Here is a 22,251-nt window from a genome sequence, read left to right as displayed (position 1 = left end):
GCAATGATTGCTTTATTTTCCAGTATGATTAAAACTGATTATAGTTGAATCAGACTCTTTATTCACACAAATGAGAAATCTTGGGCTGTATTTTCCATTTCAGGATGGTAGCAGAATTCTCACCAGCAGGGAGCTCCATTACTGCCTCATTAGTAAATGTGTTCATTCTAGCAGTAATCATAGACACTTAAAAACAATAATGTTAATCAAGACACTTGACACATTATCGGAGAGTGTGGAAAAATAGATTATTTTCAGAGAAAATTCTTTGCCCTGGTCCTATTGATTATCTACAGATACTTACAATTAGACTCTGCCGTGCACGTTGAGCTTGATGTCAGAGGCACCATTTAAAAATAAATAGAGCAGCAACAAAAAGAAAGAATTGTGTTGTGGATAAGACTATTTCCAGCTGCCTTTTACCCTGCAGCTGAAAGCAAGGTTTCAGAAAAGAGATGAAAGTGAGGGAAGTGAGCAGTTTTGTCAGCAACTCCACTTAGATTGGATAAATTCTGAGGGCAGGTCTAAGCCAAAAGTGCTAGAGTGAGAAGGTAGAAAGACGGCAGTGGCTTTTTGGAGCTTTCAATTACTGGAAAACACAATTTTAAAAACTGAAAGGGGGATAGATTCAATGTCACAGGCATAAAAGGGTGCAACAGGGATGAATATAGCATGACAACCCACCTGATTTACACTTGTGTTCTGGCTACCAGTTTATTCTGTTATGGAGGCTAAACTTTATAAGGTCATTATGCTATAAGTTACCTCTTTCAATTTAAGGTAAAACAGAGCGTCCTAGAATGGGGAATGGCAAAATCATTTGAACTCTGCCCGGAGGCAGGCCCATGTGATTAGTTTGTCACAGGGGGTTGGGGTGGAATCTTCCATTCTGGAGGCTAAATCCAGTGGTGGGAGCAGAAGTCGGAGTAACTTTGGCTGGAGATCAAGTCAGCTAAACACACGAGATATTGTGCTGTTCAGCTCATTAATATTGCATCTGCGAGGAAAGCGTGGCATCTCATGGTGGGGCAGGCAGGAAGTGGCCCGCCCTGCCCTGCCGTCACCTCGCAGGCTCCAACGTCTGGGTGCCGTATTTAAACGGCACCCAGACAGCCATTCAATCTTCCAATCTGCTGCTTGACTCCCCTCCCTAGTCCTGCCCTGGTCTCACCCCCACCCTTGTACCCAGCCTTGGAGCAGCTTGTGCCACAGGCAGCCAATATCTCTCGGTGACCTCAAAGTCCAGGAACAAATCTACCTGCCAGGTACATGCCACTCACATACAGTCATGAAAGTGAACATTCTAAATCCCTGCTGGAGGGAGGATACGATTCTGATATGTTGGCCTTTTAATGAGAATTCATGAGGTGTAAATGAGGTTCTTTGACATAACTCTGTGGGAGACTCCACCCACCTTTAAACCACCATGAAAGTTGGGAGAACAATATTCCAGGCTAATTTCCCACTGTCGAGAAACAGAGCATTGGCCTCCCGCCAAAACTTGCTCTCCGACTGGCTATGATTCTTCCTGCAGGCAGGGTTGGAAGATTCCACCCGGGGACAGTGGTCCAGGCTGAAACCCATAGGAACTCAAGCACCAGTTTTCACGCCTTGACACAAATGAGAGGCACCTAGTCTTGCTGGACACAGACTCAGCCTCAGATTCAGAGGGGCCCAAAGAGGGAGAGAAACAGCTGCTGCTGTGGCAACCAGAAGAAGAGACATGTTTTGTGTTAACCAAAAAGCTGGTGAGAATGGATTTCCTGTTTGAAGAGAAAGGTCCTGTAGAGATTTAAGGAACAAGGAGTCTCTAGAGCAGGCTTATCCAATGTATGGCCTACCGGCTGGATGCAGCCTGTGAAGCCCCTCTATGTGGCCCCCAGAGCCATATTTCAAAATCCTGTTAAACAGGTAAGTTTCAATGGGAGATTCTGCAAGGAGCTGCTCCTCCAATCACAGGCCATTTCTCTCCTGCATTTGCTGCTGATAGGTTCACTAGTGAACACCAGCCACGGTACAGTTAGGGGCCGGGGAACCCAGGAGCGGGGAGTCGAGGGCCGGGGAACCCAGGAGCAGGGAGCCGAGGGCTGGGGAACACAGGGATGGGGAGCCAAGGGCCGGGGACCGCAGGAGCGGGGAGCTGAGGTCTGGGAACCCAGGAGCGGGGAGCTGAGGTCTGGGAACCCAGGAGTGGGGAGCTGAGGGCCAGGGAGCTGGGAACCCACAAGCAGGAAGCCCATGAGTGGAGATGCCGGGAAGTGGGGACTTGGCGTCCAGAGTGGAGAACGAGGCAGGACAGGGAACACTGGAGACTGAAAGGAACTGGCTACTGTATGTGAAAGAGACTGTGTGAGTGGGGTGGGGGGGGGGGGGGGGGGGGGAGAGAGAGAGAGAGAGAGAGAGAGAGAGAGAGAGAGAAAGAGTGCTTGAGGGTGAAAGAGAAAGAGAGAGCTTGAGGTTGAGAGAGAGAGTGTAGGAGGGGGAGAGAGAGAGAGTTTGAGGGTGAGAAAGAGAGCGTGTGAGGTGGGAGAGAGACTGTGTGGTGGGGGAGAGAAGGAGAGAGCATGAGGAGGAGAGAGATGAGAGAGTGTGTGATGGTGGGGAGAGAGGGAGAGTGAGTGTGTGATAGGGAGAGAGAGTGTGGGGTGGAAAGGAGATGGTTTGAGGGAGGAGGGGGTGGACTTTGAGAGAGGAGGTATGAGGGGGAGAGAGAGAGAGGATGTGAGGGGGAGGGGGAGTGTGAGCGGGGTGGGGGAGGGGGAGTGTGAGCGGGGTGGGGGAAGAGAGAGTGTGAGGGGAGAGAGGGAGGAGAAGGGGTTTGAGGGGCAGAGGGAGAGGGTATGAGAGGGGGCAGAGGGAGAGGGTATGAGAGGGGGCAGAGGGAGAGGGTATGAGAGGGGGCAGAGGGAGAGGGTGTGAGGGGGCAGAGGCATAGAGTGTAAGGGGAGAGTGAGGGAGAAGAGAGAGTTTTGGGGCTTGGGGGGGGGTGGCGGTGGTGGTTGCGGTCAGGGTGTGCCCATAAGACTGGCTTACTCCCAGCATCAGGATTTTCATTCACCCTCAACCACACACACACACCATATTGCGCTCTCATCCACTCTCACAGGGAGTCAGGGTGAGTGAGTGATCACCCTGAGCCTGAGAGTGAACCGGACGCATGCTCACCCTAATACACATCTTTATTTATTACTCTTTTGTTTTTTGCTTAGCAAGTTGTTTTATTTCATATTTCTCTTTTTAAAAATTCACGTGTAATATTGCGTCAAACTTTATCTTTCCAAAATTTGTTCATTGGCCGTTTGAATGAGAAAAATTTTGATAAGTGGCCCCCTGCTTTAGAGGGTGCCTTGATGCTGGAAGTCAGTTTGATGATACGCAGACTATTGAGCGAAAGGACTTTCAAAGGATGCTGAAAGGCTCACCCTGGGGTGGCAGGGAGCAGATAACCTGTTGAATAACTGGGAGGTTATTGGGGCTTTGTCTACAAGGCTACATATTTGCTGAGAGTGTGGCATAACATATAAACGTGGCATGGGGTTTTCAGCTGTGTTAATTAGTTAATGAGAAAGTACCTTTCCTGTAGCTTAGTGTGTTAGTTTCCCACTAAGTAATATTTAGTCGGTGTTGATTTTAGTTTTTTTGTTACCATAAAAATCTTAAAATATGAATTAGTCGTACAACAACTGTTTAGCTGGACACTGGGTGTTTGGTAAGTGAGGGAATTCAATGCTAGGGAGGAGGTGCTGTTCTGGCCATTTACAAAAAAGGAGTGGTCCAAGAGAGGGAGCCAGGGATAGGGAGACCTGAAAGCTGATGCCCAAGTTCAGCCTGAGTAATTAAATGTGCAGGTAGGTAATTGGTGAGTTTTAATTGTTTTTCCCCTCAAAACTGGAGCAGTAGTTTAAACTGGTACTGGGGAGATATAGGCATTACATTGTATTAAATTTATAGCATAACTAGTTAAACTTCATAACATAACTATGGGTAATCATTGAGTGATATTCTAAACTTGAAACCTAAGTAGTTAAATAGAAACAAAAAAAATGGCAAGGCAGGTGATATGTTGCTGGTGTAGCATGTAGGAGCTGGTGTAGCATGTAGGAGCTGGTGGATACCTGTGTGATCCACGGCAACCACATTTGCAGTAATTGTCTGCAGCTCTAGGAACTTCAGCTCAGAGCTATATACGAACATACGAGCTCGGAACAGGAGTAGGCCACTCTGCCCTTCAAGCCTACCCCGCCAATCAATAAGATCTGGCTGATCTGATTGTAATCTCCCATCTGTCCCTGATAACCTTTCATCCCCTTGTTAATCAAGAACCTACCTAGCTCTTCCCTCAAAAATATTCAAAGGGCAGAATTTTCTGCTTGGTGGGCGGGTGGGCCCGACCGACTCGGCGGCGGGTGGGCAGCTGATTGCTGCTGCAAAAACGGGCCGTGCCGCTATTTTCCATGGGTGGGCCAATTAAAGTCCGCCCAGCGGATTAGCAACTCCCATGGAGAACGGGAAAATAGTTGCACGGGCGGGCTGCCTCAGACTGCCGGTTCCAATAGGGAACCAGCAGCCTGTATAAAGAGTGGCCAGGCGGCCTTCTTGAGGCAGTGCACCATGGCCACTTGGGAAGCGAGGGAGGGAGCTGTGTATGTAGAAGAGCATGAGCAGGAGGAGGGGGGCAGGCTGCAGGAGAGTCCAGCAGGGGGCCACTGTGCCCCTTGATTCTCTGATGCATGCCTTGCTGTCCTCCTGCAAGAGGTTTCCAGCCATTGGCACTTGTTGTATTCGGAGGATAGGAGGAAGAGGGCCCCACATGTTACCAGCCAGGCATGGGAGGAGGTTGGTGATGCTGTGAGTGCCCACGATGATGTGTGGCGCACAGACACCCAGTGCAGCAAAAGATTCAATGATTTGCTGCGCTCTGGACGGGTGAGTACCATGTCGGCCTTGGCCATTTGACCCAGCAGGTAGCCTTTGCCTTTGAGCACCCCCAACCCCCATGTCTTACTGTCGTTACTGCATTGGGCATTTGGCGCACGCTGAGTGGGCAAACGGGTACTGACCATGCTTACATCAGCCTTAGTGGTTGAGGAGAAGAAGGGTTCTCCCCGCAGCATATGTTGGTGTTTGTGGCATTTGAGTAGTCTGGGGGCAACCTGCAGGGGAGGCCGCTAGACACATACTCAGAGATCCAACATGTCTTATTGATGGTAATGAGATGGTACAAGGGGTGCATCAATGTGTTGTGGCCAAATGCCATCTGCTGGCATTGGCGCTGTACCTAGTTGCCATGGACGCTAAGACCCGTGTGCTATTCAAAGTGATGGATGTCGAATGTGTCCAAGGTGTCCATTGGGGGAGGGGGTTGGGAGCAACCATACTATCTTCTGGGGACTGATCACCAGTAGTGTGGACAGGAGCCGCTGGAGGCCTCAGATGGGCCACTATGGTTGGGGTGCGGCGTGCGCGTACAGAGTACATAAGCGAGCAGCCCCAATAAATCCTCTTCTCTGTTCTGCAGGCAAAATGTCAACACAATCTTCGGGAATGCCAGAGGATTGGAGGTGGACACACCCTGCTCCAGTGCCTCACCACATTTGAAGAGCAGGCCATAGAGCTGGGGAGGAGGCAGAAGGCCAGGGCAGCCGGGGGCAGCGAGGCTGGGGTCCAGTGGTCAGGTACTTGAGGTCCACAGTCCCATCCATTCTATCTGCCCACCATCCAAACCACTGATGGTTGCTGCAATCGTTAATGCTGCAACACTGCTCATTCACAGACTGAGACATTCTGACGTGTGGGTCATACACAAAGGTCCCTCATCCCCTTGAGGATTTGTGTCTCCACCACGTTCCAAAGTCACCTTATCCCATTTGTGACTGCTATCCCCATGGCCTAACATGCCATGGCATCACTGCTGCACAGCCAAAGACTTATTTCATCTTAGGAGGTTTGTACTTCCAGCTCCCTTTCAGCCAGTGAGCCCCACATTACTCTGTCCAAGAGGTCCTCAGCACCTCAGCTGTGAACATCATGGCACTCAACTTAGATGAATGTCACCACGTTACTCATCCCTGCGCCAAGGGGAAATGTTGCTTTCTGCCCACCTGGTCTATGCCCCTCCTAATGGAATGAAGGCCAATAATGTGACCTCTCAATCTCCTGTGATCGACAGCAAATGTCGCAAGTGTTTGCGATGTTTCCTCAGCCCCGCAACTATCCAGGCCACAATGCATCCAGGTCAGGTACCTCTGCATTCTCCCCACTCCTATGGTTCATAACATGTCATGTGGCATTCCTGAGGCCATCTGACCAGCCTGTCTGTATGTGTGTTTAATGGTTGGGGCTCCTCTTGACTCTTTTCCACCCCACCAATGTTCGCCTCCTTAGGGTCTTGAAGGGTGAACGACTTATAAGGCTGCGGGGGGGGAAAGGGATGAAAGGTTGAACTGACTGTACGCTAACTGATGCACTGTCCTTGTTGTTGATTTCAGCATCACCACTACATGGCTGTGCCCAAAGACACCGCAGTCCCCCCTCCACACCTGAGGCCCAACATGTACAACTTGCGGTACATCACTTCAGCCAGCCAGGCACCAGCGTTGACACACACACCTCGGTGGGGAATTTACTGTTGGCTAGTGTCCTGGGTCACAGTGGAGAGGGCACTTCACAATCGCTGGAGGAGATGATAGGGACAGAGAGTGCAAAAGGGCTGCAGGGGACGAGGCACATGCTGAGTCCGGCACTGGTGATGTGTCTCTGGAGTTGTCACCAATGCAGCAGCTGCAGGACGAGCAGCAGGAAGCACATTTGCAACTGGCAGGGTTGCATGAGGGCATGTTTCAGTTGGTCTCTGCAATTGAGGAGTCCGGGCAGAGTGCATGTGAAGGCATGAACCTCAGGGCAGAGCTTCACGCTTCCTCCACTGAGAGATTGGCGACTCTCATGGAGAGGGGGTTCAATCGGATGGAGACTTTTCTGTTTGGGTTACGCTCTGACCTGCAAGCACTCACAGCAGTACTGGTCACGGGTGGTCATTCCCAGTGTGGGAGAGGTTATGGGCACCAAGCGTAGGTGTTCGGTGCCCATGCATCTGCGGTGAGCAGGGAGGTCGAAAGGGACCTCACGTCAGCGCAGCAGTTGCCTGTCGCCGCTGCGGGCTCCTTTCAGGGTGCTCCGGATGAGGGCAGCAGCTCCTTCACCCCTCTGCCAGTCAACGTTGCTTCCATTGAGGCTGCGACAACTGGGGAGGTGCCAGTTCTGGAACTGGCCACTCCCTCCCAGTCTGGGCCATCACAGGCTCCACGGGCCAGAGGACGCCTGCCAAGGTCATCGAGGCCAACAGGACAGCAGAGTCAGCAGGCTGTCTCACAAGCCACTCCGACTGATGGGGCGGCACCTAGACGTGGCACCCGCAAACGTAAGCATAAGGCACGTTAGGCACTCAATGGGTATGTCACTGGTGATTTTGTGTTGGCCTTAGAATAGGGAACAAAATTCTTCTTATTGGAATGGAGAAGTCTATGTAACTTTTATGGACATAATAAAGTCCACTTTTCTGACCATGGCTGAGGGTGTTTCCTTTGTGGTGCATTTTTCTTTTTCACAGACATATCATGAGTGTTTGAGTGGACATTGTTGTTTCTACTAAGCCCTTAGTTGCAGCTGATGAGGTGGAAGATGTAGCACCTAAGTGCCACGTGTGGAAGCACCAGGCAATGCTGATCCTGCTGATCCATGTGTGTGGAGCTAGCTGAAGGTTCTTTGGATTACATTGTCCTGGGTGTCCCTGCCTCCTTGATGTAATAGTGGGTCGGCGTGCTGCCCCTCATCATCGCCCTGTGCTTCCTCATCCTCTGAGGCACTGCTGGATTCATCATGTGCAGCCTCATCCAGGGCGTCAAGGTCTTCATCAACTGCATCCTCCCTTTCCAGTGCAAGATTGTGCAGAGTGCAGCATGCTACCACTATCAGAGAGACATGATCTGGGGGTACTGAAGTGCGCCCCTGAGCGGTCCAGGCAACGGAAGCACAACCTGAGGAGACTAATGGCTCTCTCCACCACAGGCCTTGTGGTGCCGTGGCTCTTATTGTACTGCTGCTCAGCTTCTGTTCTTGGATGGTGGAGAGGCGTCATGAGCCACCTTCGCAGGGGATAGCCCTTGTCACCCAGCAGCCAACCATCCAGCCGAGCCAGAGCACTGCAGACCCCCGGTACCTGGGAGTATCTGAGGATGTAGGCATCGTGGGAGCTGCCTGGGTAGCTTGCACAGACTTGTAGAATCTGCATCCTGTGATCACACACTATCTGCACGTTCATGGAGTGGAAACCCTTCCTGTTGATGAAGGCGCCGGGCTCACCTGCTGGCGCCGTGATGGCCACATGTGTGCAGTCTATAGCACCCTGGACGCGGGGGAAGCCAGCAATCGCCGCAAAGCCTCTGGCTCCCTGTGCCTGACTTGCCTGGTCGCAGCAGAAGTGGATGAATGTGGATACCCATCTGAACAGAGCGTCTGTAACCTGCTTGACACAAGTGTGGACAGCTGATTGGGAGACACCGCAAAGATCACCAACCGAGCCCTGGAAGGAGCCAGAGGCATAGAAGTGGAGGGCAACTGTCAGCTTCAGAGCTGCTGGCATGGGGTGTCCACCTGCACAGTTAGGGGAGGTCTCAGGGCCAATCACCTGACAGATATACTTGACTGTCTCCCTTGAGGGTCGGAGCCTCCTTCGTCACTGCACCTCAGTCATATTGAGGTAGCTGCTTCGCCGCCTGTATACCCTGGCAGCAGGATAGTGGCATCTTCTGCGGCCCCTTGCACCTTGGACAACCTCTTGGCCCTGTGCCCCTTGTGCCTGCGCCTGGCCTCCCAAAGTTGGCTCCCCTGGAAGTTGATTGTCCAGTCCTGGCCCCCTCCTTATTCTATCCTTCTCTTCATCCTCAGAGGAGCTGCCTCCAGAGGAGATGTCAGAACCCGTATCCCCAGGCTAAATGAAGGCCTCTGGAAAGCTGCAGGCCCGAGAACGATTACTGTCTTCAGACTGGTTTCAAAGTACACAAAAAGCTCTTGGAAATTGATGTGAACTGCTAACAATCAAACAGGCAACTTTAAAACACTTTCTGCAATTAAAACTTCGTGGAAAACATGAACAACCCTTCCGAGTCCACATATCCTTCCAGTGCATGACTTTTTAAAAAAAATCTCCTACCCGCCTGCCTGTTGGGCCTGTGTGCTGAGCCAAAGTTCGCACGGGCCCCTCAAAATCCTGGACAATTGGCAAGTTAAGGGCCTTAATGAGGCCTTTCATTAATGGCGGGCGCGGGTCCTACTGCTGTACGCGCCTGCCGACTGAAATATTGTGATGCTGCGCGCTGACGTTGGGATGCTCATGCGACGTCAGCGCGTGACATTTTAAGCACTGATGTGCAGGCTCCGCCACCCGCACGTCAGGCAGAAAATTCTGCCCAAAGACTCTGCTTCCACTGCCTTCTGAGGAAGAGAGTTCCAGAGACTCACTACCCTCAGAGAAAAAATTTCTCCTCATCTGTTTTAAATGAGCGACCCCTTATTTTTAAACCATGACCCGTAGTTCTAGATTCTCCTACAACTGGAAACATCCTCTTCACATCCACTTTGTCAAGACCTTTCAGGATCTTAATGGTTTCGATCAAGTCACCTCTTCCTCTCCTAAACTCCAGTAGATACAAGCCTAACTTGTCCAACCACTCCTCATAAGACAACCCACCCATTCCTGGTATTAGCCTAGTAAACCTTCTGTGAACTGCTTCTAATACATTTACATCTTTCCTTAGACAAAGAGACCAGTACTGTACACAGTACTCCAGATGTGGTCTGTACAACTGAAGCATAACCTCCCTACTTTTGTATTCAATTCTCCTCCCAATAAATTATAACATTCTATTAACTTCCCTAGTTACTTGCTGTACCTGCATACTAGCCTTTTGTGATTCATGCACTAGGACACCCTCTGAATCGCAGAGCTCTGCCATCTCTCAGCATTTGGATGATAAGCTTTTTTATTCTTCCTGCCAAAATGGACGATTTCACATTTCCCACATTATACTCCAACTGCCAGGTCTTTCACTCACTTAACCTTTCTATGTCACTTTGTAGCCTCCATATGTCCTCTTCACACCTTAGTTTTCTACCTATCTTTGTGTCATCAGCAAATTCAGCAACCATACCATCTGTCCCTTCATCCAAGTCATTTATATAAATTGTAAAAATTTGAGGCCCCAGCACTAATCCTTGTGGCATAACCACTTATTACATCCCGCCAACCAGAAAATGACCCCATTATGGCTACATTCTGTTTCCAGTTAGCTAGCCAATTTTCTATCCATGCCACTATATTACCCCCTACACCATGAGCTTTTATTTTCTGCAATAATCTTTGATGTGTCACCTTATCAAATGCCTTCTGGAAATTTAAATACAGTACATTCGCTGGTTCCCCTTTATCCACAGCACTTGTGACTCATTCAAAGAACTCCAATAAATTGGTTAAACATGATTTCCCTTTCACAAAACCTTGTTAACTCTGCCTGATTGCCTTAAACTTTCCTAAGTGCCCTGCTATAACATCTTTAATAATGGTTTCTAATATTTTCCCGATAACAGATGTTAAGTTAGCTGGCCTATCATTTCTTGCTTTCTGCTTCCCTCCCTTTTTTAATAAAGGAGTTACATTTGCTATTTTCCAATCTAATAGAACTTTCTCCAAATCTAGGGAATTTTGAGAAATTAAAACCAATGCATCAACTATCTGATGAAGGGTTCTGATGAAGAGTCATACAGACTCGAAACATTGACTGTGTTCCTCTCCGCAGATGCTGTCGGACCTGCTGAGCTTTTCCAGCCTTTTTTGTTTTTGTTTTGGATTTCCAGCATCCACAGTATTTTGCTTTTATGTTTTCATCAATTATCTCACTAGCCACTTCTTTCCAGACCCTAGAATGAAGTCCATCAGTGCCCTAGGATTTGTCAGTCCACAGCTTCAAAAATTTGTTCAATACCATTATAATTTTCCTGAGTTCCTCCATCCCTTCCACTTCCTGATTTACAGCTATTTCTGGGATGTTACTCATATCTTCTTTAGTGAAAACTAATGCAAAATACCTGTTCAATTCATCTGCTATCGCCTTATTTTCCATTATTAATTCCCCAGACTCATTTTCTATAGGGCCAACACTCATTTTATTACTTTTTTTTTAATTTAAATATCTATAGGAGCTCTTACTATCCATCTTTATATTTCCAGTTAGCTTTCTCTTTGAAGTCCAAGCTTCGGACAATGCAATGCATCAGGGACAGAGAAAGTTACCTGGACATTTTGTTCCAAGAGACCGTCACAGACCTTAGGCTAAGTACTTCAGATTTGGTTCATGGTCAGGGACTGGCGTGTGTAACTATACTGGAATCCAAAAGGTAGCAGTTCAGAGAAGGTTCACTTGGCTGTTTCCTGGGATGCAAGGATTGTCTTATGAGGAAAGGTTGAGCAGGTTGGGCCCATACTCATTGAGTTTTGAAGAATGAGAGGTAACCTTATTGAAACATATAAGATTCTGAGCAGGCTTGACAGGGTAGATTCTGAGAGGATGTTTCCTCTCGGGGGAATCTAGAGTTAGGGTGCACAGATTAAAAATAAGGGGTTTCCCATTTAAGACAGAGATGAGGAGGAATTTCTTCTCTTGGAAGGTCGTTAGTCTTTGGAATACTCTTTCACAGAGAACAATGGAGGCTGGGTCATTGGATATATTTAAGGTTGAGTTAGGCAGATTTTTGATTGCGAAGGGAATCAAGAGTTACCGGGGACAGGCAGGAGAGTGGAGTAAAGGCCACAATCAGATCAGCACAGTGGGTAGTCTCCCTACTCTGTGCCAGAAGCTTTGGGTTCGAGTTCCACCCCAGGGCTTGATGGCCAAGGAAGGTGTGTTTGTGGTGTGGCCAAGCAGATTGATTGTCAACCTGTGAATTCTGCCCATGGCAGGTGGTAAGAGTGAGAGAGTTTCCTGGTCAGCCAGAACCATGTGGTAGTTGCAGCACAACAACCTCCCCACGTTAAAAGACTTGATGTGCATGCTCGGGCTCTGTGGCAAGTGCCCTCATCACTTTGGGGGAATGTGAGAGAGAGATTAAGTGGCCCTAAAAGGCTATTGATGTAGATCCATATGAATTGGTTGAAGAGACAATTAAATGAAGTCTTAGGCAAAGAAGGAATTGTGAGGTATTGCAAAAAGATAGAGACAAAATTGATCTATCAAAAATGGCCTTTTCATGTTTCTAAAAATGAATTACCTAGGAACTTCTCAATCAACTCCACTTTTCCACCCTATCCCCATATTCCTTGATTCCCTATGTGCCCAAAAATCTTTCGATCTCAGTTCTGAATATATTCATTGATTGGGTATCCACAGCCTTCTGGCGTAGAGAATTCCAAAGATTCATACCCCTCTGAGTGAAGTAGTTTCCCCTCATCTCAGTCCTAAATAGTCAATTCCTTATCCTGAGACTCTGATCTCATTCTAGACTCTCCAGCCAAGGTAAACAGGCTCTCAGCGTCTATCCTGTCAAGCCCTTGAAGAATTTTTATGCTTTTCAATGAGATCACCTCTCATTCTTCTAAAGTCCAGAGAATATTAGCCCATTCTATTCAATCTTCCCTGTTAGAACAGCTTTCTCATCCCAGTAATAGATCTAGCATCACTTCCTTACACCACTTCTAAGGCAAGTATATCCTTCCTTAGATAAGAAGACAAAAATTGTACATCGCACTCCACATATGGTCCCACCAAAGCCTGATATAATTATCAAGACTTCCTTACTCTGATACTCCAACCTCCTTGCAATAAAGGCTAACATACTATTTGCCTTTCTAATTATTTGGTACACTAGGGGAGATGATGGTGTAGTGGTATTGTTGCTGCACTAGTAATCTAGAGACGCAGAGTAATGCTCTGGGGACCTGGGTTTGAATCCTGCTATGGCAGATGGTGGAAAGCCTAATGTTAACCATGAAACAATTGCTGTAACAACCCATTAATTTCCCTTAAGGAAGGAAATTTGCTGGCCTAATGTGACCCCAGACTCTTAGGGATGTCATTAAATGCTGGCCTAGCCAGTGATGCCCACATCCCAATGAATAAAAAAAACCTGCATGTTAACTTTCTATGACATCCATGTCTCACTGAATATCAACATTTACCAGTCTCTCACCTTCTAAAAAATGTTCCACTTTTCCATGATTCCTAATTTTTTTCATATTCTCTATTTGCCACATAGGTTGAAGTTTGAGAATTTAGTGCAAACAGTACTCCTTATTATCACTAGCAGCTGGATGTAGCCCTTGGTTTGAATGCTAAAGAAATAAAAAGACTGTAAACCTAAAACAACCTCTCTCACAATCTCTCTCATCCTCCTGCATTGAGGTGAAAGACCTAGCATGTAGAGATACAAGTTCACCTGCTAAAGTGTCTCTTTGTCACATTAAAAAGATTTACCTGAAGGCGTAGTTCCTTCCCATGCCTACTGATGTTGACGCTATGAGGTTGTCCATTAGCCAAATTTCTATGGTTCAGATCAATTCTGTAAGGCTCCTTTGTACCTCCTAGGTTGTACCGAATCTGAAGACTTCCTGCAAAAATCAGAAGGTCTCCTCAGTATTAAATACAAGCTCTGTTCTGAAAGACTGCGGACTCTGGCTTTGTAATTTACAAAGCATTTAAGAGATTTTGACTATAATTTTCTATAAATATTCCAATATTTCAATAAAGTTAGAGAACAGTTAATTCCAGTTAATGTCTCTTTGTAACACTGGTACAAAATTGTTAGCAGTTCCAATTGGTTACTCCCGATGATTCAGTCAGCTCAATTTTCTTTCCAGGAGCGGGAACCAAACATGGGGACCAGTTTTGGGTCCCAAATCCATATGGCGTGCTCCATGCATGCCCATTATTATTTTTAAAGGAATAACCAATTAAAGGCCAGGGAGTGGGCTCACTACCAAATTAGAACCGACAGGCAGGTTCCTGTGGCTGTGGGAGGCCCTCTAGCACTTACATATCAGCAGCGCCACTGGCCAAGGTGGGAGCTGCTGATCTGAGGATGGAGGGAGAAAGGGGGAGAAAGCTAGGTAAGTCTTTTTTATTTTTAAAATGGTCACATCTGCCTGGCCATCATCTTGGAGCAACAACCTCTTCACGGCATGGCCAATGGCTGCAGCTGTGCCCTGGCAATTATTCCTCATGCGGGGGTGGGAGGGGTGGTGGTGGAACCCTTATGGTTTCAAGGGCAACACCATTCCTCCTGTTCAAACCTGAGCCCACCACATTGGCCTACATGTGTTCCAGGCCGATGTGGGATGCCCACATGCCACATGGAGATCGTAGTTGAGGCAGGAATGGAGCCTTAATAGATAAAATTAATGTAATTAGGAAACTAAAGTTGACCACCCGCCAGTTGCAGGGCAGGTAGCCATTCGTGACCCCGCCTGGTCTCTCTGAAAATGGCCTGGGATTATGGCACCGACACAACAGCCAGCAATGCCAAATTGTGGGCTGACCTGTCGTCCATCCCAGCCTTGACCTCCTTTGAAAGTTCAGCCTGTGAGTCTATCCAGTGAGTAGCTGAGCCTTACAGACCAGAAAGACTACAGCTTCAATCTATGTTTATGCTGAGGCAGTTGATCTCAGCCAGGTGAAGCGATAAGGCTCTACAACGACCTTAGCGTTCCATAGGTTCAGAAGAGGAAACTGCCACTGGTCATTATCCAGTAAGTCCTATTGGAAATGCATGCATATGGATATTGTGTGGGAATGGGTTTAAGTCTAACTATGACATTGCTTCCTTACTGACATTCATTGTCAAGGCTCACATATCAACCATGGGCATTTAGAGTAAGTTTGGAAGACATTTCAGGCCTATAGGATCACATGCTATTAAAGGGTAACATATTCTGAAAATGAAAGGACAATATGGAGGTGGGAGGTGGTGGCGGAGGGGGACACACTTCCAACTAAAACAGCAATATGAAACAGATATGAAAACGTTCCTGCTTGGCTCCCTTCAGTGGTGGATTTCACACTACATTTCTTTCAGCATCTGACCATAACATGCAGTTCACTGAACTGGAACAGCTACCAGATTTTTAGTAAGTCCCATTTTCTTTTTTAATTAGACAAGAAAGACCCAAACAAGGCATTTTGGAATTGCCTCTGGGCCAATAAAAGCCGTCAGAGAAAGTGGTGTCATGTCCAGGCTGATTTGTAAACAGGCAAAATGGATTTCATAGTCATCGAATCATTCAGTACAGAAGGAGGCTATCTGGCCCATTGTATCTGTGCTGGGTTTTTGTAAGAGCTATCCAATTAGTTCTACTTTTCTCATAGCCCTGAGATTTTTTTTCTTTTGAAGTTGGTATCGAATTCCTTTTTGAAAGTTAACAATTGAATCTAATCCCACCGCCCATAAAATAAATGCTCATTTCCCCAACCCCAATTCCTTTTCCAATGTTAAATCTGTGTTGTTATCTACCCTTCTGCCAATGAAAACAGTTTCTCCCTGTCTACTCACTCAAAATGCCCTCATATTTTGAACACGATTATTAAATTTCTCCTTGCCATTCTTTGCTCTAAGGAGGACAACCCCAGCTTTTTTAGGTTCTTCACATCATTGGAGTCCCTCATTTTTGGTACCATTCTAGTAATCTTCTTTGCATCCTCTAGGCCTTGGTATATTTAATGACATGACATATGTTGAAACAAGGCACTTTGAGTTTGTGTTTAGATTTTTTATATTGCTAAGTAGATAATACAGTTAAGTAGTTAACATAAAAGTTGCTGTATGGCAGGGAAATATGGCTTGAAGAAGACAGCCAGACTTGGATGAATCCGACTTTTTTTCAACTTTTGGTTTATGAAATTGACCCTCAGTCTGGCTGTATGAAAGAGGAGGCCTATGGAGAATAGCAGGGAGTGGATTAGGAGGGGGTGACACATGGGGGTCAGTATAGCATCTTGCAGTAAGGGTTTTCTGCCGTAACTGCTAGCTACCTGCTTCTTCCTACCTCTTGAATTAAGCTTACATTTCCTTATTTCTCCAGGTTACTTACATAGGATTACATAGGATATGAGGCAAAAGAACAGGCCATTCAGCTTAATTAATCCATGCTGGCATTTATGCTCCACTTGACCACTTGACCTCCTCCGAACTTTCCTCATCTAAATCCATCCCTTATATGCTTGTCTAGTTTCCCTTTAAATGCATCTATTAGTGTACTCCACACAACCAACACAGTAAGCGAATTATACTCCTTGGAGGATTCCAGGTTTACCAGTAGCAAACAGTACTACCCTTTTGTTTCGTTTCATAAAAATTCACATCAGTCTGGTTGTCATTGTGATAATGTTACCCTGCTGTGTCTGTGGTGCAAATTGACTTGACAAAACCTGCAGAGGAAGTTACTCTCAAGAAAGGGAAGCTATATTAACAGGCTGCAATTAGATAATGGTATTCTTTGGATGAATTAAGAAAACAAAAATTATAACAATAATTTAATATAAAATGTACATAATTATTTGAGGAAATTTCAAACAATTAAAAGCTTACGAGTGAGGTTTGGTAAAGTTAGGTAAAACTGCAATTTCCATTTTAAACTTGAGTAAACTTGACTTTGCTGGTGGAATTTGCATCTTTTTGTTTGCTGCTGATTGCGTAAGGCATATTTGTTGGATAGCAGATACAATATTTCTTCCTAAGCATTTCACAATTATATAACTATCCATATCGTAAATAACCCATATCCTGTTTCTAATTACTTTCCAGAGTTATGAAGGAGGTGCTGCAATGTTAATCAGTGGTAAAACAACTGCAGAGCTGGGAGGTTGGTGGTGGCCTTACTTTGACTGTCATATCGATTATTTGTGTCATTCTGTTATTTATAACAGCTGTAAAGGGAAGCCTGATGTCTCCAAATTTGAGAAACTATATATTAGGTTTCCCTTAAGGTTGGATTTTTGACTTGTGTAATTTTTAGTGGCAAAATGGGAGCCATACATAGATTCATTCAATCCCTATTTGTTAATATAAAAATGACGTGCATTGAATCAATATCCAGAGTTACACACATTAACCAGGATTCGTCAGCATGTTAAGTCAGCTCTATCACACTGACTTATAGCTCCAAAGCAGTTCCTTTAACAATGCTGCCAGTAATCAAATGTTCAAACTATGAACAAGATTAAATAATCAATAGATACTTATTTATATTTACTGAAATTCTTCATTAAAATATTATTGTTTAAATACATGGTTATAATCTCCTGTGCAATACTGGCTGGAATTTTACGGCCCCCTGGGGGCAGGCTGGCAGACAGGAAGCATGGGAAGAGGTGGGGGAGCTGTAAAGTTGTGCACCATGGCAATGGTTCAGTGCTCCCTGCTTATCCGCCCCCACTTGCCCTGCTGTCATTTTACCAGCAGAGAGGGTGAGGCACAGGAGGCCTGCTCACTCCTGGACCAATTGAGGCTTCTAATGTGCCTCCTCCCGCCAGAGCTGGGATTTTACAAATGGTGGGGGAGCCGGTGCTAAGTGTCCAACCAACCAGATGAATCCTGGTGGCCTTGAAATGGGAGATGCCTCCTTTTTGGCCCCCATGCCTATCTGAGGCCCCCATAAGCTATCCTCCCCCATCATTTCCTCTCCTCACTTCCCTGTCCACTCTGGCACCCAATCTCTCTGCTGGGGCCTGCCAGTCTGGTTTCGGCGAGACTCTGGACTTACCTTTGTCGAGGCTGCTGGCACAAGAGAGCTGTTGGCCATTTGACTACCTCCCCGATAAGCCCACCTCAAGCCAATTGATGGCCTAACAGCTGTTAAATGGCTACAAGGTGAGCCGGCCAAGCAGTTGCAGGATCGAGGCCAACTTTTACACTGAATCCCCCATTATGTTTGTATGTCATGCACTCTTTATTAGGGCATCATCATTAAACACACAGTCACATGTGCAGCTACACATTGCTAATGCTAAATTAAGTTTCATAAGATCCAGAAACAGGACATCCCCATACTTTAAAAAGCTAATGCATGGAAGGAAATTCATTTTGTTGTGCTCATTCTTGTACCACTGAGATCCACTAATATTGCAGGTTTTTTATTATTACAGCTACCTATCTGCAATTTTTGTTATTAGTTCTCATTTTATAACTGCAAGTATTTATTTGTAATTCAATTCTTAAGAAGTTGCATTGAATAACTGAATACTGTATCTATCACTTGACTGGTGTCGTTTTTGATTGCACTCTTACAAATGAAAAGCCCCTGTAGAGGCTTGTGTGGAGCATACACACTGGTATAGACCATTTAGGCCAAATGTCCTGTTTCTATGTTGTAAGTGCTATGTAACCCAATTTTCCATTCATTAACTTTCTTGGATGGCAATTCCATGGCTCCCCTTACAGGCTGATGCTCTTTTCCATCTGGTTTTGCTGTATTTGCAATGGCGGGCCAATCCAATAGCCTTAGGTTCACTAAGTCATTTTCTGCGTGTATTATAATTACTTCTCTCGCACTTTTAAAAGCAGCAAAGCAAATTCAACATTGAAATAGTTACTATTTGCTAAGTCCATCCTTACTGTAGTTCCTTTGTTTCTTAAGTGAATCAGAACATTCACAGCTAAAAAACCCTGAGGCCCTTTAAAAACATGTATTATCCTAAAGTGACAGATTGGTCAATAGCTTATTATTACTTTGCCTGTAAACCAAACTGCCTTCTGGCTTCTGTCTTAGACATCAACAAATAGATGAGATTAAATTGTGGCTAACCAACTGTGAACCTACACAATGATCGTTGATTCTCCTGTTAGTGCTGAGTGTAGCATCCATTCACTTAAATTTTAGTTTCCAGCAAATCTTATCTAAACTGATCAAAAATATATAAATGTATTGGAGAAAAGGCCAATCATCACATTGTTTGCTTCTTCCATGAGACAATACATCTATATTGCACCTGAATGGACTCTTTCTAGTTTAATGTCCCTCTTGAACCCAAATGTTTAAGGAGAAAATAGTTTATTGAGTTTCTGAAGAGAAAAGGAATTTAGGGCTGCATGAAAGTGATCATCATCCTCATCATCAGTGGTCTGGAGACCCTGGTATCATTCTCTCTTTTTCAAACCATTCTATCTTGCATTGTTCTCTTAAGTTCTCCATGATCTTTCCCATTCTACATGTGGTCAAAAAGTCTCCTTTTTTCTCCTCTTGATATTTTGAAGGAGGTGGATAGAAAGATAGTGGCGCATTGGTCGTTATCTTTCAAAATTCAATAGATTCTGGAAAGGTTCCACTGGACTAGAAAGTTGCAAATGTAATCCCATTATTTAAGAAGGGAGGGAAAGAGAAAGCAGAGAACTACAGACCTGTTAGTCTGATGTCAGTATTATGGAAAATTGTAGAATCTATTATAAAAGGATGTGGTAACTGGACACAGAAAATAATGGTAAAATTGGGCAGAGTCAACATGGATTTATGAAAGGGAAATCATGTTTGACAAAATTGTTGAATTTTTTTGAGGATATTACTTGTAGCATTGATAAAGGAGAACCAGTGGATGCTGTGTATTTGGATTTTCAGAAGGCTTTTGATAAGGTCCCACATAGGAGGTTAGTAAATAAAATTAGAGCACAAGGGATTGGGGGTAATATACTAGTATGGATTGAGAATTGGTTAACAGACAGAAGCCAGACAGTAGGAATAAACGGATCATTCTCAGGATAGCACGCTGTTACTAGTGGAGTATTGCAAGGATCAGTGCCAGGTCCACAGCTGTTCACAATCTATATAAATGATTTGGATCTGGGGACCAATTGTAATATTTCCAAATTTGCTGATGACGCCAAACTGGGTGGAAATGTATGCTGCAAGGAGGCTTCAAGAGGATTTGAACAGGCTAAGTGAATGTGTTAGAGCATGGCAGATGGAATATAATGTGAATAAATGTGAAGTTGTTCACTTTGGTAGAAAAAACAGAGGCAGAATATTTCTTAAAAGGTGAGAGGTTGGGAAGTATGGGTGTCCAAAGGGACCTGGGTGTCCTTGATCATGAGTCACTAAAAGTTAGCATGTAGGTGCAGCAAGCAATTGGGAAGGAAAATGGTATGTTGACCTTTATCGCAAGGGGATTTGAGCACACGAGTAAAGATAAAGAGATGACCTCACCTGGAGTATTGTGTACAGTTTTGGTCCATTATCTAAGGAGGGATAAGAGTGCAATGGAGATTAGACCCTGGGATAGTGGGATTGTTTTGTAAGGAGAGACTGGGGAGACTGGGTCTTTATTCCCTAGAGTTTCGAAGGATGAGGGGTAGGTAACTTCATTGAAACTTACAAAATCCTTACAGGGCATGACATGGTCAATGTAGCTCAGATGTTTCCGCTGGCTGATGAATCTAAAACCAGGGGACATAATCTCAGGAAAAGGGATAGCCCATTTAAGACTGAGGTGAGGAAGAATTTCTTTACTCAACGGGTGGTAAATCTTTGGAATTCTCTACCCGAGAGGGAAGCTCAATCATTGAACATCATTCAAGACAGAAATTGATAGATTTCTGGAGACTAATGACATCAATGGATTTGGGGATAGCGCAGGAAAGTGGTGCTGAGGTAGATGACCAGCCATGATCTAATTGAATCATGGAGCAGCTCGACGGGCTGAATGGCCTACTACTGTTCCTATGTTCCTTTCATCCATCTTTCTATCACCTCTTTCAATGTCCCATTTCTGCCCAGCACATACCCAACTCAGTTAATTTGCCTCATTCTGATCAATCTAATTACATTCTTCTCATATCTTTGCTAACCTGCTCATCACTTGTCTTACCTGTTCACTTTACTTTTTCCAAACACACATCTCAAAGTTCTCTAGAAGTCTGATTTCCCCTTTCTCCTGTGTGCATGTTTCAGCATCATACAGCACCACACCCCAGATCAAAGTCATCACTAATATTTTCTTCAGTTCCCTATTCAGTTATCCATCCAGGGGAACTCTTTCCATGTCAATGTGGCAGTCAGTGAGCATTCAAACTGCACTTGGATCCCACCTCATGCTTCTGTTGCTTTGCTTGAATATCAAGCAATGTGACACATTAAAGGAAGCAAAGATGCTAACTGGAAGCAATTTTGAATGAAGAAGGCCTATCTTAAATAAATTTCATTTACACCTGAGCCTAATTGGGAGCTGCAGGAAATTCTAATTTTATAGTAAGATTGTGAAATTGGGAAATTCTGCCCAAAGGCTGAAACAAAGTTTAATTCCCTGAAGCAATGTCATCATTTAATAGGAGCATGGAGTCCCTGACAAAAGACTCTCAGTGTGAATTAAGGAGTAGAAGAAAGCCACCTGCAGCGAGGGAGGAGAAGAATTCCAATGTGAACTAGATTCTGGGCTGGGGGTGAAGAGAGTATTAGTATGTAGTTGGTGGAGTGGAAGGATGAAGAGGAGAAATGTTCCAGCAGAAATTGTAAGAAGAAGAGTACTATCACAAATTATGGGACAAAAGAAAGGACATAAGGGCACCAGTATGAACTAGGGGGAGTTGGAGAATAGCACTTGTGCCAATTAATTAGGAAAGAATGCCAGTATAAACTGGGAAGGGAAGAGTAGAGGTGTGTCAGTGTGAACTGGAGACTGGAGATTGGAGATGATAGGGTTGAAAAGATTTCCAGTGGAAACTGGAGGTGAGGAAGGATATGAGAGTGAATTGCAAGTGAAACAAGGGGTAGGGAGCAGGGGTTAGGCAAGAAGATTGGAAGCAAGAATGGGGCAGAGAAGGAAGAAGGGTGACTGTGACAATTATAGAAATGTTTTTTAAACAATTTAACAACAAAGGGTACTGATACATATCCACAAGTTTGCACATGACATAAGAACATAAGAGCATAAGAAATAGGAGCAGCAGTAGGCCATTCAGCCTCTTAAGCCTGCCTCTCCATTCAATAAGATCATGGCTGATCTGCCCCAGGCCTCAATTCCTCTCTCATGTCAGCTCCTCATAGCCCTCAACTCGCCGATATTTCAAAAATCTATCTACCTCTTCTTTAAATACTTTCAGCGGTCTAGTTTCCACAACTCTCTGAGGTAGAGAATTCCAGACATTCTCTCTGAGAGAAGAAATTCCTTTGCAACTCAGTTTTAAATGAGTGTCCCCTTATTCTGTAACTATGTCCCCTAGTTTGAG

At 45.3% G+C, this 22,251-nt stretch overlaps 1 protein-coding gene across 1 annotated transcript in view; it reads right to left on the bottom strand.

The window, feature by feature from the left end:
• The window catches only part of cntnap2a (contactin associated protein 2a), a 1,656,857-nt gene that overhangs the window by 170,122 nt on the left and 1,464,484 nt on the right, over window positions 1–22,251 (bottom strand). Inside the window, exon 21 of the mRNA XM_041183966.1 lies at window positions 13,521–13,654. Within this exon, the coding sequence (XP_041039900.1) occupies window positions 13,521–13,654 (134 nt within the window). The remainder of the gene's footprint in view (window positions 1–13,520; window positions 13,655–22,251) is intronic.

The sequence above is a fragment of the Carcharodon carcharias genome, chromosome 3 (assembly GCF_017639515.1).
Source record: "Carcharodon carcharias isolate sCarCar2 chromosome 3, sCarCar2.pri, whole genome shotgun sequence".
Taxonomy (NCBI): Eukaryota; Metazoa; Chordata; class Chondrichthyes; order Lamniformes; family Lamnidae; genus Carcharodon; species Carcharodon carcharias.
Note: the sequence above shows the minus strand (reverse complement) of the source record. Positions and strands in the feature narration are given on the sequence as shown.